Source organism: Bombina bombina, chromosome 1 (assembly GCF_027579735.1).
Source record: "Bombina bombina isolate aBomBom1 chromosome 1, aBomBom1.pri, whole genome shotgun sequence".
Taxonomy (NCBI): Eukaryota; Metazoa; Chordata; class Amphibia; order Anura; family Bombinatoridae; genus Bombina; species Bombina bombina.
This window is the reverse complement of record NC_069499.1, coordinates 1,380,372,877-1,380,391,320: the sequence shown is the minus strand read 5'-3', so window position 1 is coordinate 1,380,391,320 and position 18,444 is coordinate 1,380,372,877. Positions and strand designations below refer to the sequence as shown.

The following is an 18,444-nucleotide window of genomic DNA, read 5'->3' as shown; positions in this document are numbered from 1 at the left end:
CCTCTGTTACCCTCTTGCTTGCCTGAACTGCCAGGACCTCTGTTACCCTCTTGCTTGCCTGAACTGCCAGGAGCTCCGTTACCCTCTTGCTTGCCTGAACTGCCAGGACCTTTGTTACCCTCTTGCTTGCCTGAACTGCCAAGACCTGTGTTACCCTCTTGCTTGCCTGAACTGCCAGGACCTCTGTTACCCTCTTGCTTGCCTGAACTGCCAGGACCTCTGTTACCCTCTTGCTTGCCTGAACTGCCAAGACCTGTGTTAACCTCTTGCTTGCCTGAACTGCCAGGACCTCTGTTACCCTCTTGCTTGCCTGAACTGCCAGGAGCTCCGTTACCCTCTTGCTTGCCTGAACTGCCAGGACCTTTGTTACCCTCTTGCTTGCCTGAACTGCCAAGACCTGTGTTACCCTCTTGCTTGCCTGAACTGCCAGGACCTCTGTTACCCTCTTGCTTGCCTGAACTGCCAGGACCTCTGTTACCCTCTTGCTTGCCTGAACTGCCAAGACCTGTGTTAACCTCTTGCTTGCCTGAACTGCCAGGACCTATGTTACCCTCTTGCTTGCCTGAACTGCCAAGACCTGTGTTAACCTCTTGCTTGCCTGAACTGCTAGGACCTCTGTTACCCTTTTGCTTGCCTGAACTGCCAGGAGCTCTGTTACCCTCTTGCTTGCCTGAACTGCCAGGACCCTCTGTTACCCTCTTGCTTGCCTGAACTGCCAGGACCTGTGTTAACCTCTTGCTTGCCAGAACTGTCAGGACCTCTGTTACCCTTTTGCTTGCCAGAACTGCCAGGACCTCTGTTACCCTTTTGCTTGCCAGAACTACCAGGAGCTTTGTTACCCTCTTGCTTGCCTGAACTGCCAGGACCTGTGTTAACCTCTTGCTTGCCTGAACTGCCAAGACCTGTTTAAACCTCTTGCTTGCATGAACTGCCAGGACCTGTGTTAACCTCTTGCTTGTCTGAACTGCCAATACCTGTTTAAACCTCTTGCTTGCCTGAACTGCCAAGACCTGTGTTAACCTCTCTCTTGCCTGAACTGCCAAGACCTGTGTTAACCTATTGCTTGCCTGAAACCATGTTCCGTGCTGTGATACCACCTCCTGTATTCCTAATCTGTCATTATGCCTAAAAGTAAGAAGGCTACATTAGCCCCAGTGGATAAACTAGAGCTTGTAACCGAATATGCCTCTGCTAATGAGCTTCACTCCCCAGACCCAACACCAAGTGTGACAGATACTAATTATGTTAGGAGCAGGATCTTGAGAGAGATGTCTAGTCATGCCCACTAAGGATTGGTTGAAAGGTTTTTAAAAAGAGCGAGGGAAAATGGTGTATTAACATCCTGATGAAACGGCGTTTGAGCCAAGAAACGTGTTGCTGTCTTTTAATGTTTTTATTAAAGTGTTTTAATATACCTCCAACTCTGCTTTTGAGTCATATTTCCTGGGTGAAATCCCTGGTTGCCACACACCTTCCATCTGGGTTGGATGATTGGAGGACGTCCTTTGACACTATTTCTGATGCAATCAGCAAAGTAACCTCTGATTGGTGGATTCCCTGTGTTGTGACCGGCCAAATTGTTCCAGAAGAGAGTCTGCCGGGCGGCTCCGAAGCCTTGGCCTGCCTGTTATACCACTGTGTGTGCTACGACTCTTGTGAATGTATATTTGTTGCTTTCCTTATATGTTTATTGTTTGGAATAACGTTACCATGAGGTGTTTCTGTTTTACAGGACTTGTTATGTGACCAGCTTTTGCTTGGACCATTGCCTGCTCCACGGATCTGGAGTTTCCGATTTGGGACTTTGACAACTATACCATTTATTATCTTGACTTTCTGTCATTCTTTAGCGTACCTTTTAGGTTTTTTTGTATTCTACTGTTTTTTACCTTTATATTTTCTTTTACATACAGAGCAACTCCTCCACCATTTGATCCTATATTTTTCAAATAACTTGTATCCATGTATGACTATGTCCCAGTCATGAGAATCATTGTACCAGAATTTTGTTATAGCTACTAAATTCAAGTTGTCTCTGGTCATTATTGAAGTTAGTCCAGGTAATTTATTTCCTAAGCTGCAAGCATTTGTGTTTATGGATTGTAGAACTTTTCCACTATAATTTCTGTAACTTGGACAAACAGTTTTGGCATGCTTTGTGGGCAGGTGAATATATTAATACTACCCCCTTTACTAGTTTAAATGACTACTCATAAACCGTTTGAACTCCTCTCCCAGATATTCTGTTCCTTTAGCATCCAAATGCAAGCCTAGTATCTTGCCAAACCGAGCTATAATGGTCAATAAAACAAAATCCTCTTTCCCTGCACCAGTTATTTAACCAAGAATGAAAGGGACATAAAACCCAAAATATTTCTTTCATGATTTAAATAGACAATACAATTTTAAACAACTTTCCAAAATAAGATTTTTCATGTTTTCATCTTCTTGACTGCAAAGGGCTCCAATACATACACAAGCACACATATATATTTGTGTTTATATGTGTATATATTTCTTTAAATACATAAACACAAATGTACACACACACACATATATATATGCTGATGAAGGGGTTGTGAACCCCGAAAACGTTCCATTAAAGAACCCATTGAAAAGACCTGAGAGTGCATTTGACTGGATTATTTATATATATATATATATATATATATATATATATATATATATATATATATAACACACAGAGAAAGTCCAGCACTCACTTACAAGCTCTCAGCCAAGATTTAAAACCAAAAATGGAAAGGTTAGTTACCGCATCTGGCCAAATGGGACAAGCCCAGGTACCCCGTCAAGGTCCTTTCCAATACCTGGGACTCTAAAACAGCCACACAATGCAAGCTCTCAAATCCAAACAAACTGGGAACAAGGGAAGGGTGCACAGGCTTATGTAATCACCCTAGACATATACAAAACACGGAAGGGGACTGCACTCTCATACCGGACCGGGTACACATCCCATTACCCTGCAACATGCTCAGCCCTGGGTGCTCACCGGCACTCACAGGAAGCTGTGCTGTCCCCAGAGTCACAGGCATTTAACCCCAGACAGGTCTGGGTACAAGAACTATAGGGAAAATTACAAAACAAATTAATACAACACACAGAGAAAGTCCAGCACTCACTTACAAGCTCTCAGCTAAGATTTAAAAGCAAAAATGGAAAGGTTAGTTACCGCATCTGGCACCTAGCCGGGGATCAAGACTTCTACTGGATGGAGGACCACATCGCCCTGATTGGATGAAGACTTCGGCTCGGCTGAGTGAAGACGACTCAAGGTAGGGAGATCTTCAGGGGGTTTGTGTTAGTTTTTTTTAAGGGGGGGTTTGGGTGGGTTAGAGTAGGGGTATGTGGGTGGTGGGTTGTAATGTTGGGGGGGTATTGTATTTTCTTTTACAGGTAAAAGAGCTGATTACTTTGGGGCAATGCCCCGCAAAAAGCCCTTTTAAGGGCTGGTAAAAGAGCTGATTACTTTTGTAATTTAGAATAGGGTAGGGATTTTTTTTATTTTGGGGGGCTTTTTTATTTTATTAGGGGGCTTAGATTAGGTGTAATTAGATTAAAATTCTCGTAATATTTTTTTATTTTTTGTAATTTAGTGTTTGTTTTTGTATTATAGATTAGTTTATTTAATTGTATTTTAGTTTAGCTAATTGTAGGTAATTTATTTAATTAATTTAATGATAGTGTAGTGTTAGGTTTAATTGTAACTTAGGTTAGGATTTATTTTACATGTAATTTTGTAATTATTTTAACTAGGTAGCTATTAAATAGTTATTAACTATTTAATAGCTATTGTACCTCGTTAAAATAAATACAAAGTTGCCTGTAAAATAAATCCTAAAATAGAAACAACAGAATTTATGCTTACCTGATAAATTACTTTCTCCAACGGTGTGTCCGGTCCACGGCGTCATCCATAACTTGTGGGAATATTCTCTTCCCCAACAGGAAATGGCAAAGAGCACAGCAAAAGCTGTCCATATAGTCCCTCCTAGGCTCCGCCCACCCCAGTCATTCGACCGACGGACAGGAGAAAAACACAGGAGAAACTATAGGGTGCCGTGGTGACTGTAGTTAAAGAAAGAAATTCATCAAACCTGATTAAAAAACCAGGGCGGGCCATGGACCGGACACACCGTTGGAGAAAGTAATTTATCATGTAAGCATAAATTCTGTTTTCTCCAACATTGGTGTGTCCGGTCCACGGCGTCATCCATAACTTGTGGGAACCAATACCAAAGCTTTAGGACACGGATGAAGGGAGGGAGCCAATCAGGTTACCTAAACGGAAGGCACCACGGCTTGCAAAACCTTTCTCCCAAAAATAGCCTCCGAAGAAGCAAAAGTATCAAATTTGTAGAATTTGGCAAAAGTGTGCAGGGAAGACCAAGTCGCTGCCTTACATATCTGATCAACAGAAGCCTCGTTCTTGAAGGCCCATGTGGAAGCCACAGCCCTAGTAGAGTGAGCTGTGATTCGTTCGGGAGGCTGCCGTCCGGCAGTCTCGTAAGCCAATCGGATGATGCTATTCAGCCAAAAGGAAATAGAGGTAGCAGTAACCTTTTGACCTCTCCTCTTGCCAGAATAAACGACAAACAGAGAAGACGTTTGTCTGAAAACCTTTGTTGCTTCTAAATAGAACTTTAAAGCACGTACTACATCTAAATTTATGTAACAAACGTTCCTTCTTTGAAACTGGATTCGGACACAAAGAAGGCACAACTATTTCCTGGTTAATATTTTTGTTAGAAACAACCTTTGGAAGGAAACCAGGTTTAGTACGCAAAACAACCTTATCTGAATGGAACACCAGATAGGGCGGATTACACTGCAGAGCACATAACTCAGAAAACTCTTCTAGCAGAAGAAATAGCAACCAAAAACAGAACTTTCCAAGATAATATCTTGATATCTATGGAATGTAGAGGTTCAAACGGAACCCCTTGAAGAACTGAAAGAACTAAATTCAGACTCCAGGGAGGAGTCAAAGGTCTGTAAACAGGCTTGATCCTGACCAAAGCCTGAACAAAAGCTTGAACATCTGGCACAGCTGCCAGTCGTTTGTGTAACAAGACAGATAAAGCAGAAATCTGTCCTATTAGAGAACTCACTGATAATCCCTTATCCAAACCTTCTTGGAGAAAGGAAAGGATCCTAGGAATTTTAATCTTACTCCATGAGAATCCCTTGGATTCACACCAACAGATATAACTTTTCCATATTTTATGGTAAATTTTTCTAGTTACAGGTTTTCTGGCTTGTACCAGAGTATCTATCACAGAATCCGAAAACCCACGCTTAGATAAAATCAAGCGTTCAATTTCCAAGCCGTCAGCTGGAGAGAGACTAGATTTGGATGTTCGAATGGACCCTGTACTAGAAGATCCTGTCTCAAAGGTAGCTTCCATGGTGGAGCCGATGACATATTCACCAGGTCTGCATACCAAGTCCTGCGTGGCCACGCAGGAGCTATCAAAATCACAGAGGCCCTCTCCTGTTTGATCCTGGCTACCAGCCTGGGAATGAGAGGAAACGGTGGAAACACATAAGCTAGGTTGAAGGTCCAGGGCGCTACTAATGCATCCCCTAGAGTCGCCTTGGGATCCCTGGATCTGGACCCGTAGCAAGGAACCTTGAAGTTCTGACGAGACGCCATTAAATCCATGTCTGGAATGCCCCATAATTGGGTCAACTGGGCAAATATCTCCGGGTGGAGTTCCCACTCCCCCTGATGGAATGTCTGACGACTCAGATAATCGGCCTCCCAGTTTTCCACTCCTGGGATGTGGATTGCAGATAGGTGGCAGGAGTGATCCTCCGCCCATTTTATGATTTTGGTCACTTCGCTCATCGCCAGGGAACTCCTTGTTCCCCCCTGATGGTTGATGTAAGCAACAGTCGTCATGTTGCCAGAATGTTTATCGGGAGAGGAGACTCTTCCCGAGACCATAGACCCTGAGCTTTCAGGGAGTCCCAGACCGCGCCCCAGCTCACTAGACTGGCGTCGGTCGTGACAATGACCCACTCTGGTCTGCGGAAGCTCATTCCCTGGGACAGGTGATCCTGGGTTAGCCACCAACGGAGTGAATCTCTGGTCTTCTAAATCACTGGAGACAAGTCTGTAAAGTCCCCATTCCACTGTTTCAGCATGCACAGTTGTAATGGTCTTAGATGAATTCGCGCAACAGGAACTATGTCCATTGCTGCAACCATCAACCCTACTACTTCCATGCACTGAGCTATGGAAGGACGTGGAACAGAGTGAAGAAACTTGACAAGCGTTTAGAAGTTTTGACTTTCTGACATCTGTCAGGAAAATCTTCATTTCTAAAGAATCTATTATTGTCCCCAAGGAAGGAACTCTTGTCGACGGAGACAGGGAACTTTTTTCTATGTTCACCTTCCACCCGTGAGATCTGAGAAAGGCCAGAACGATGTCTGTGTGAGCCTTTGCCTTTGACAGAGACGACGCTTGTATCAGAATGTCGTCCAAATAAGGTGCCACTGCAATGCCCCTTGGTCTTAGAACCGCTAGAAGGGACCCGAGAGCAGTGGCTAGCCCGAATGGGAGAGCCACAAACTGGTAATGTTTGTTCAGAAAGGCGAACCTTAGGAACTGATGATGATCTGTGTGGATAGGAATATGTAGATACGCATCCTTTAGATCCACGGTAGTCATAAATTGACCCTACTGGATTGTAGGTAAAATCATTCGAATAGTTTCCATTTTGAACGATGGCACTCTGAGAAATTTGTTTAGAATCTTTAAATCCAGAATTGGTCTGAAGGTTCCCTCTTTTTTGGGAACTACAAACAGATCTGAGTAAAAACCCCAGTCCTTGTTCCACATTTGGGACTGGGTGTATCACTCCCATTTTTAACAGGTCTTCTACAAAATGGAAAAATGCCTGTCTCATTTGTTTTGAAGATAAGTGAGATATGTGGAACCTTCCCCTTGGGGGTAGTTCCTTGAATTCCAGAAGATAACTCTGAGAAACTATTTCTAGTGCCCAGGGATCCTGAACATCTCTTGGCCAAGCCTGAGCGAAGAGAGAGAGTCTGCCCCCTACTATATCCGGTCCCGGATCGGGGGCTACTCCTTCATGCTGTTTTGGTAGCAGCAGCAGGCTTCTTGGCCTGCTTACCCTTGTTCCAGCCTTGCATCGGTTTCCAAGCTGGTTTGGTTTGTGAAGCATTACCCTCTTGTCTAGAGGCTGCAGAGTTGGAGGCCGGTCCGTTCCTGAAATTGCGAAAGGAACGAAAATTAGACTTATTCTTGGCCTTGAAAGGCCTATCTTGTGGGAGGGCATGGTCCTTACCCCCAGTGATGTCTGAGATAATCTCTTTCAATTCTGGCCCAAAAAGGGTTTTGCCCTTGAAAGGGATATTAAGCAATTTTGTCTTGGAAGATACATCCGCTGACCAAGACTTTAGCCAGAGCGCTCTGCGCGCCACAATTGCAAACCCTGAATTTTTCGCTGCTAATCTAGCTAACTGCAAATCGGCATCTAAAATAAATGAATTAGCTAACTTAAGTGCGTGAATTCTGTCCATAACCTCCTCATACGGAGTCTCTCTACTGAGCGACTTTTCTAGTTCCTCGAACCAGAACCACGCTGCTGTAGTGACAGGAATAATGCACGAAATAGGTTGCAGGAGGTAACCTTGCTGTACAAAAATCTTTTTAAGCAAACCCTCCAATTTTTTATCCATAGGATCTTTGAAAGCACAATTATCCTCGATAGGAATAGTAGTGCGCTTGGCTAGTGTAGAAACTGCCCCCTCGACCTTAGGGACTGTCTGCCATAAGTCCTTTCTGGGGTCGACCATAGGAAATAATTTCTTAAATATAGGAGGGGGAACAAAGGGTATACCGGGCTTTTCCCACTCCTTATTCACTATGTCCGCCACCCGCTTGGGTATAGGAAAAGCGTCGGGGTGCACCGGAACCTCTAGGAACTTGTCCATCTTGCACAATTTTTCTGGAATGACCAGGTTGTCACAATCATCCAGAGTAGATAGCACCTCCTTAAGCAGTGTGCGGAGATGCTCTAATTTAAATTTAAATGTCACAACATCAGGTTCTGCCTGTTGAGAAATTCTACCTGAATCAGAAATTTCCCCATCTGACAAAACCTCTCTCATGGCCACTTCAGATTGGTGTGAGGGTATGACAGAGTAATTATCATCAGCGCCCTCCTGCTCTACAGTGTTTAAAACAGAGCAATCACGCTTTCTCTGAAATGCAGGCATTTTGGATAAAATATTTGCTATGGAGTTATCCATTACTGCCGTCAATTGTTGCATAGTAACAAGCATTGGCGCGCTAGAAGAACTAGGGGTCGCCTGCGCGGGCATAACTGGTATAGACACAGAAGGAGATGATGTAGAACTATGTCTACTCCCTTCATCTGATGAATCATCTTGTGCAACATTACTATCTGTGGCAGTACTGTCCTTACTTTGTTTGGACGTTATGGCACAATTATCACACAATTTTGAAGGGGGAGACACATTGGCTTCCATACATACAGAACATAGTTTATCTGAAGGCACAGACATGTTAAACAGGCTTAAACTTGTCAATAAAGTACAAAAACCGTTTTAAAATAAAACCGTTACTGTCTCTTTAAATTTTAAACAGGTCACACTTTTTTACTGAATATGTTAAAAAATATGAAGGAATTGTTCAATCTTAATCAAATTTTTACCACAGTGTCTTAAAGCACTCAAAGCATTGCACCCCAAATTTCAGACCTTTAACCCTTAAAATGACAAAACCGTTTATAGTTTTAACCCCTCGACAGTCCCAGCTACAGCCTTTGCTGCGACTTTACCAAACCCAGGGGGGTATACAATACCAAATGAAGCCTTCTAGGGACCTTTTCAACTACTTCCAGACCCATACACATGCATCTGCATGTCCTGCTCTCAAAAGTAACTGCGCAGTAATGGCGCAAAAATGAGGCTCTGCCTACTACAAAGAAGGCCCTTCCTGACTGGGAAGGTGTCTAAGCCAGTGCCTGCCGTGAAAATAACGTTCCCCAAAGTTATAAAGTGTGAATTTTAACCTCAAGCTGTATAAAATGCCCAAATAAAGCAATCGATCTAGCCCATAAAAGTGTCTACCAGTTTTATAGCCCATATTAAGTCCTTTATTCTGTTTGAGACTAAGAAAATGGCTTACCGGTCCCCATGAGGGGAAAAATGACAGCCTTCCAGCATTACACAGTCTTGTTAGAAATATGGCTAGTCATACCTTAAGCAGAGAAATCTGCTAACTGTTTCCCCCAACTGAAGTTATCTCATCTCAACAGTCCTATGTGGAAACAGCAAACGATTTTAGTTACTGCTGCTAAAATCATATTCCTCTCACAAACAGAACTCTTCATCCTTTTCTGTTTCAGAGTAAATAGTACATACCAGCACTATTTTAAAATAACAAACTCTTGATAGTAGAATAAAAAAACTACAACTAAACACCACATACTCTTCACCATCTCCGTGGAGATGTTGCCTGTGCAACGGCAAAGAAAATGACTGGGGTGGGCGGAGCCTAGGAGGGACTATATGGACAGCTTTTGCTGTGCTCTTTGCCATTTCCTGTTGGGGAAGAGAATATTCCCACAAGTTATGGATGACGCCGTGGACCGGACACACCAATGTTGGAGAAAATGTAACTATTAGTTATATTGTAGCTATATTAGGGTTTATTTTATAGGTAAGTATTTAGTTTTAAATAGGAATAATTTATTTAATTAGAGGAATATTATTTCGTTTAATTTAAATTATATTTATGTCAGGGGGGTGTTAGGGTTAGACTTAGGTTTAGGGGTTAATACATTTATTATAGTAGCGGCGACGTTGCGGGCGGGAGATTAGGGGTTAATAATTGTAGGTAGGTGGCGGCGATGTTAGGGAGGGCAGATTAGGGGTTAATACAATTTATTATTATTATTAGTGTTTGCGAGGCGGGTGTGCGGCGGTTTAAAGGTTAATACATTTATTATAGTGGCAGCGAGGTCCGGTCGGCAGATTAGGGGTTAATACTTGTAGTTGGGTTGCGGCGACGTTGGGGGGGGGGGCAGATTAGGGGTTAATAAATATAATGTAGGGTTCAGCGGTGTTAGGGACAGCAGATTAGGGGTTCATAGGGATAATGTAGGTGACGGCGGTGTCCGGTCGGAAGATTAGGGGTTAGTAATAAAATGCAAGTGTCAGCGATAGCAGGGGCGGCAGATTAGGGGTTAATAAGTGTAAAGTTAGGGGTGTTTAGACTCGGGGTTCATGTTAGGGTGTTAGGTGCAGACTTAGAGAGTGTTTCCCCATAGGAAACAATGGGGCTGCGTTAGGAGCTGAACGCTGCTTTTTTGCAGGTGTTAGGTTTTTTCCCAGCCAGCTCAGCCCCATTGTTTCCTATGGGGATATTGTGCACGAGCACGTTTTTCCAGCTTACCGCTACCGTAGGCAACGCTGGTATTGAGAGTTAAAGGGAAGGTAAATTCTGCTCAACGCTCCCTTTTCTGAGCCTAACGCAGCCACTCAGACAACTCTAAATACCAGCGTTGTCTTAAGGGTGCGCTGGGAAAAAAAGCAGCGTTAGCTACGCGGGTCTTTACCGACAAAACTCTAAATCTAGCCGTATGTGTTAAAAACCTTTGCAGGGGTTAAACACACAGTTATATAAAAACATATTAGAGCATTTTCTTTTTGCATGTTTATATTCCTTTAATCAAAACATGTACTATCAGGAATGTTAAACACACAGTTATATAAAAACATATAAGAGCATTTTCTTTTTGCATGTTTATATTCCTTTAATCAAAACATGTACTATCAGGAATGTTAAACACACAGTTATATAAAAACATATAAGAGCATTTTCTTTTTGCATGTTTATATTCCTTTAATCAAAACATGTACTATCAGGAATTATTGTATTTCAGTTAAGACTTAAAGGGACATAATACTCATATGCTAAATCACTTGAAACTGATGCAGCATAACTGTAAAAAGCTGACAGGAAAATATCACCTGAGCATCTCTATGTAAAAAAGGAAGATATTTTACCTCACAATTTCCTCAGCTTAGCAGAGTAAGTTCTGTGTAAAAAGTTATACTCAGCTGCAGCCCAGCTGCAGGTAAAAAAAAAAATGAAGAAATGAACAGCAGCCAATCAGCATTAACAGTGCTGAGGTCATGAACTCTTTTACTGTGATCTCACGAGATTTCACTTAACTCTCATGAGATTTCATTGTAAACTTCCTTACACTGAATAAGGAAATAAGATGAGCGTGCACGAAAGCTCGCTCCTTCCGCTGTCCCGGGACAGACATACTGATTTGTTGCTTAGAAGTCCGTTACAATGGGATGTGGCTACTGAGAAACTTTTAAGCTGAAATATCTTTCTTTTTTACATAGAGATGTTCAGGTGATATTTTCTAGTCAGCTTTTAACAGCTATACTGCATCACTTTAAAGTGTTTCAACATTTGGGTATCATGGCCCTTTAAGATGGGAGAAGTGGTCGGATAAACTGCACTTACATCAAGGACATAGCCATTCACACTTAGTGAACACTATAATATGGATCAGAAATAAAATGTAATTACTGCAGGTAGTCTACAAATTTCCTTTCTTCTTCATTTCTATTACACTGAAACCACTATTACAAATTTCTAAAAACTTGTACAAAAAGGCACCTTTTATAATGTACTGGAAACTTACTGGACTGCAAGACTCGGAGATATTGATATATATCTAACTTTTGTATCAGTCTTTAGGGCATCTATCACACAATCTAACCACCTCACTATGGAATCTGATTTCAATTTACAGTGTTATATAAAGTGAAATATAAGGTCAGATTTAGATGGTAGCAAGTACTGAAAAAGTTTGTATACAAATCTGCTTACCTTTGGCCCAAGCAGCTGCACATAACTTCCGGAACAGAGCTTCAAAGTTCACCAACATCTTTTTTTTCCCATCTGGTTCTCTTAAAGCCAAACCAGTCAGGCTATCTTTTGAAGCCACATCATTTGCATTATGTGATGCTCTGATTTCAGCTAGCTGTTCTGAATGATAAATAATAGGCGAGTAACCAAAATCTTGCAAAATTGCATGTTGTTGTGCTTCTTTTGCAGCCACATCTTCTTCTATTTGTGGTTTCTTGGCATTAACCGTCTGGTTCAAAAGCAGAGATCGTGATGTTTTGCTCTCTGATGATTTGCTATTCTGCGTCTCCAGATGGAGACCCTTAGTCCTACCACGTGCTCTCTTACCATCTCTTCCACGAGAACTCTGACTGCTACAAGATCGACTTCTTGAAGAACTCCAACTGCTGGAAGATCTCTGATTCCTCGTTCTGACAGAATGTCTCTGGTTAGACCTGCTGTGGGCTTTTCTGCTGTCTGATCTACATCTGCTGTGAGAACGCCGTCTGCTGAGAGAATGATTTCTACTGCGGGAACGCCTTCTACTGCGTGAGCGCCTTCTACTGCCAGAACGCCTTCTACTGCAAGAACGCCTTCTACTGCGTGAAATCCTTCTACTGCTGGAACGCCTTCTACTGCGGGAACGTCTTCTACTGCAAGAACGCCTTCTACTGCGAGAACGCCTTCTACTGCGAGAACACTTCCTGTCATTTCTGGAATAATATTGACCCTTCTTTACTGAGCGTCTGGGACCACTGCTGCTGGAGCTAGAGGAGGAGATTACAGAACGCTTTCGGACAGAACTTTTCCTTTCACATTCACTGATCAACCCTGAGCTAATCTGTTCTTTTGATCCATGTATACAGTCAGATGTATCTTTGCATTGAAGGCTAGAATGTCCTGTTCCTTCAGTTATGTCTGTTTGTTGATCCTCCAGTACTTTCTTGCTGAGATTCAAATCAATATCATGGGTGATGGTTATCTCCTCCGTTGCAAATTCACCTTCACTGTCTATCTTTTTAGATTTGTCCACATTATCATCTTCCACTGCAAAAATAATAATAATAATGTGAGCTACACCAGAATTAAAACAGCAGTTTTCTCTTCATGATAATTATGCAGGTACTTCCATGAGATAGTTTGAAAAATTACAAGAGCCACAACTCGTAACTAAACTCCTGGCACCAATTTTTATTTAAAGAATATGCTACAAATATCTAGACAAATATTGACTGTGCCATAAAATCTGTAGCTGCCTCCTCAATGAAATTGAAATAAGTTTGTCAAGTACAGTTTTAAGGGTTTGCTCTAGTCCATCAAACATTTTTATATGCAACTATAAAAAAAAAAAAATGGGTCCATCACAATTTGTTATCTTATGAATGCTCTACAAAATTTACCATTATAGTCTATAGAGGTTTTTTGTAATAAATAATTTGATAAGCTTTGCTGAAGGATTGTGATTGACGCCCATAATCTTTACAGAAGAAATAAGTGAATATTCATCATAAATTCGTAACAGCAATCTGTCTGCTCAAGGAAAATCAGTTGCATACAAACCGATTTGATAATTTACTCAGTTGGGACAGGAGTGGGTGTATGTGCAGTTTTATAATATATGTTTATAGACACTAGATTATTAGGATTCACTATGATAAAGCAAATGGATAGCTAGCAAATTATGGTTTACATGTATATATATTGTTCACTTACACACACATTTGTTGTATAAGATTGTAGTTGTTAAACCTTTATCTGAACAAGTTTACTAAGAATATAAAATGGAGTTGTAATGTCTATTTAAAAGGACAGTCTAGTATAAATTAAACTTTTGTTATTCAGATAGGAATTTTAATTTTAATCAACTTTCCAATTTACTTTTATCATCAAATTTGCTTTTTTTCTCTTGGTATTCTTAGTTTAAACTAAACATAGGTAGGCTCATATGCTAATGTCTAATCTTTTGAGGGTTGCCTCTAATCACATGCTTTTTAAATCTCTTTTCAACACAAAGAGACAGAAAGTACACATGGGCCATATAGATAACACTGTGTTCAGGCACAGGGGGTTATTTAAGATTTAGTACAAAACAATGCTAAATTTAAGACAATAGATAAGAAACAGTCACAGTCAAGTGATCAGGGGGCTGGAAGAAGGTTCCTAGATACAAGGTAATCACAGAGGTAAAAAGTATATTAATATAACTGTTGGTTATGCAAAACTGGGGAATGGGTAATAAAGGGATTATCTATCTTTTAAAACAATTACAATTCTATGGTAGAAAATCTGCATGAGCGATTGTACCATGTTATCTATGTTAAATAATAGAATTTTTAGAACAAGTTTTACTATCTTAAAGGGACACTGAACCCAATTTTTTTCTTTTGTGATTCAGATAGAGCATGCAATTTTAAGCAACTTTCTAATTTACTCCTATTATCAATTTTTCTTTGTTCTCTTGCTATCTTTATTTGAAAAAGAAGACATCTAAGCCTTTTTCTTGGTTTAGGACTCTGGACAGCACTTTTTTATTGGTGGATGAATGTATCCACCAATCAGCAAGGACAACCCAGGTTGTTCCCAAAAAATGGGCCGGCATCTAAACTTAAATTCTTGCATTTCAAATGAAGATACCAAGAGAATAAAGAAAATGTGATAATAGGAGTAATTTAGAAAGTTGCTTAAAATGTCATGCTCTATCTGAATCACGAAATAAAACATTTGGGTTCAGTGTCCCTTTAAAGGGACATGAAAACCATTTTTTTTTCTTCCGGGATTCAGATAGAGCATGCCATTTTAAACTTTCCCATTTACTTCCATTATGTATGAGCAGCAATGCACAACTGGGAGCTAGCTGATTTGGTCAGCCCATGACAAAAGGCATATATATATAAATATACGTGGAGCAACCAATAAGCAGCTAGCTCTTAGTAGTATAATACTGTTCCTTAACCTACCTAGGTATGCTTCTCAACAAAGAATCCCAAAAGAAAAAAGCAAATTAGATAATAGAAGTAAAATGGAAAGCTGTTTCAAATAGTGTGCTCTATCTGAATTGTTTAAATTAGGCATGGGCGTTGATTTGGCATTTGTACTAAAAGAATGTTGAATATGGATGCAGACAGTGGCATTTAGCACCGGATATATTAGTGTGAAAGGGCAACACACAAAGATCTGGGGGGGGGAAATAAGCAAAGGTCACCGACATATTCGGAATTCATTAAAGAATAGTCTAGTCAAAATTAAACTTTCATCATTCAGATAGAAAGTTGCTTAAAATTGCCTGCTCTAATTTACTCCTATTATCAATTTTCCTTTGTTCTCTTGGTATCTTTATTTAATAAAAGCAAAAATTAAAGCCTAGGAGCCGGCCCATTTTTGGTTTAGCACCTGGGTAGCACTTTCGGATTGGTTTCTAAATGTAGCCACCAATCAGCAAGCGCTACTCAGGTGCTGAACCAAAGATGGGCTGGGTTCTATGCTTACATTCTTGCTTTTTCAAATAAAGATACCAAGAAAACAAAGAAAAATTGGAGTAAATTAGAAAGTTGTTTAAAATTGCATGCTGTATATTATTATTATAGCAAAGTATTAAAAACGTAAAAGGAAAAAAATGCCCTCTAAGTTGATATACATATTGAACTAAGAAATTAAAAAGTGTTTGTTTTTTTTGCGGACCTTTTATTTTTGCAAAACAATTTTAAAACCTACAAACTAGGCATGTGCATTTGTGACATTAGAACTGATCTGGATGCCGGAGATGGCAGCTTCAAGCCGCTTTGGAAGTTTTCTGATCCAGATTTATTCTTATTAATGTGCAACGCACTAAGATATGGACTTGCACAGATCTTAGTGTGTTGCAATTACACCAGAATAAATCTGGCTCCGAAAATTGTCGAATGTGATTTGCAGCCATCATTTTCAGTATTCGGATCAGCTCCAATGTAAAAAATGCACATCCCTACTAGAAACCAACTTCATAGTTTTCGATAAAGTATTTTAGATTTGTAAACCCCAATTGTGAAATGTTGGATGCATAAAAGAGAGGTTTTGGGTACAGTGACCAAAGTGGTTAGTAGCAGCAATAATGACAAGGCCAGCTATGGTAGCCGTCACCCTGTGAAGCAATCACATACTCATTCACTTTATTGTATACTTCTCCGCTACAGCAAACTAGAAATTATAGCAGGGAATGTATAGGATTCCAATCAGTTGCCGGTTTGTGGCTGTCTTTTGTAAGTACATGAATGGGTTGAAAAGCCAGAAATCATTTTAAGGTAAAAGTAAACAAATGGCATAAATTAAAAACTGCAATGCAAGAAATCTGAAAGGGACACTATAGAAGTCAAAATTAAACTTTCAGGATTCAGATTGAAAATGCAATTTTAAGACTTTCCAATTTACTTCCATTATCAAATTGTGCTCAGTCTTTATATGCACACTTTATGAGGCATCAGCTACTACTGAGCATGTGCAAGAGTTCACAATGTATACATATGTTTCCGATTGGCCGATGGCTGCCACATGATACAGGGGGCTGGCAAATTTAAATACATTTTGAAATTTGTCAGGAAAATTCTACTGATCATTTAAAATTCAGGGTAAGTACTATTGTGTTGTCTTTTTATTATGCAATTCTACTGTATTTCATGGTCTTTTAGACATGCCCGCTTGTTTGTACAATTTAAAAAAAATGTCTCTACAGGATGTTTCTCTGCCAAATAGGACCCAGATAGAAAAGAGCTCCTACTATGCAGGATGGTAATCTATATACAAGAAACACTTTGTAATAGGCTCCTGTATTAAATATTTCAGTTTGGCAGTTCATTTCAACGTTCATGTGATTTGCTTTATCGTTGAGATATACAGTTTGATTGCTTAAACGGATAAAAAAAAAAAAAAAAGTCAAAACTAAAATGTGCTTGGGTGCATTTTGATTTGCAATATACTTTCATTGGCAAACACTCTTCTAGTAAAAAAGGTATTCTTGTTTATCAGCAACATATGCTGTGAGGGACCATGCACCAGTGTTAAAACCCTACATCTGCACAGAGTCGGCAATAGCATAGACACAATAGATACCACCACCAGCTCTCTGAGCAGTCATGGTGTTTGAATACTGCTGCACATATACTCACAGCATACATGTGTATGCTGCTGGGGGGGTTTACTAGAAGCATTTTTGTATTGGAAGTATATTGATAAAAAAAAAAAAACACACATTTAAAAATGTTTCATTCAAAATGCCTTTAACCTAGGATCCTAGAATAAACCCCGATCAATATAGTCATCTAGTTTTTTGGGTTTTTTTTTTTTTAGAAATGAATGGTCCAAAGTACCCCCTCGCCCATACAACAGCCTGTCTGCAAGTATTTTTTTTTATTTTTTTTAGATGGATGTGTAGAAAGCCAAATATAAAACCAAATGTTCATAGTTGTATGTGACTGCTTGCATCCCTTTGCAAAGCTTTATAAATGTGTATAATGACGCAGGGTTCGTGTGTTTGCTTTACAGACATTTTGTGGTACTATCAAAAGCCCTAACCACCAGCTGACCGGTATCCCCGCCTCGCTGTTCTGCTTCTTGGCACAGTGTCTCATCATCCTGTACTCCGGTGACTGGAGTACCGTGTCTGCCAACTTGAAGTCCAGTTATATGCGACCCAAAGAGCTCTATGAGCCACTGCGGGCCACGCTTCGCCGCTACTGCCCGGACAAGGGCCAATATCGCATCAATCTTCTCTAAATCCTCTTTAGAACACATGACGGTTCCTCTACCAACTATAGAATTAAATGTCGTCGCATGTATTTACGCCATTGAAAGTAAACAGTTTTTTACGCCACTTCCGCATCCCGGGTTCAACCAATGAAACCTCAAATATTATGATCCCGCCCACCTACAAAAGCTCAAATAAGCGTGAGCGCCTTCAAACTGACAGGATGCCAGGCCAGCCCGCTGGTTATAATATAGCCACGCCTACTGGGTTTGTCTGAGAGCGCTATGGGGGTAGTTTGGCTTCATGTTCATAATATATAAAATGAACTGCATGCTGCTGCCGTGCCGTGTATGTACATATAGATTATTAGTTAGGATTTCAATACGTATCTCCCCTGATTACTTACAAAGTGAGCTCATCTAGCGGGCCTTGAGGTTATAGTTCTACTAGGCCTGATAGGCATTATAATATGCTATATATAATTTGTACACCATTTACTGTTTACTATCATAAATGTAAAATTAAAGGGCCATAATATTCGGCAAATGATAAAATTAGTGACCCTGCAATACGGAAACTGCAGCGTAATTTGATTTGTATGGGCTTCAAAAAAATGTTGCTTTCAATGCCAGGTGCACCCTATCACATTCACTCTTCCCTGCAAGAATCTGCACTTTAGTGAGCTTCAATGCTTTCTATGGATGCAAGCTCACAACTTGCAGGGAATAACTGGTTTGGTTTAACACATATGCAGTAGGGAAACACCTACAAATGT

The 18,444-nt window shown here is 40.5% G+C and overlaps 1 protein-coding gene across 2 annotated transcripts in view; it reads right to left on the bottom strand.

The window, feature by feature from the left end:
- Window positions 1–17,809, bottom strand: part of LOC128651055 (arginine/serine-rich coiled-coil protein 2) — a 71,441-nt gene extending 53,632 nt beyond the window's left edge. For both annotated transcript variants that reach the window (XM_053704472.1, XM_053704473.1), the window contains exons 1-2: window positions 17,509–17,809; window positions 11,936–13,000 (exon numbers count right to left, since the gene is read on the bottom strand). In XM_053704472.1, coding sequence (XP_053560447.1) covers window positions 11,936–13,000; window positions 17,509–17,716 — 1,273 coding nt within the window. In that variant the 5' untranslated portion in view covers window positions 17,717–17,809. The remainder of the gene's footprint in view (window positions 1–11,935; window positions 13,001–17,508) is intronic.
- Window positions 17,810–18,444: the final 635 nt, after the last annotated feature.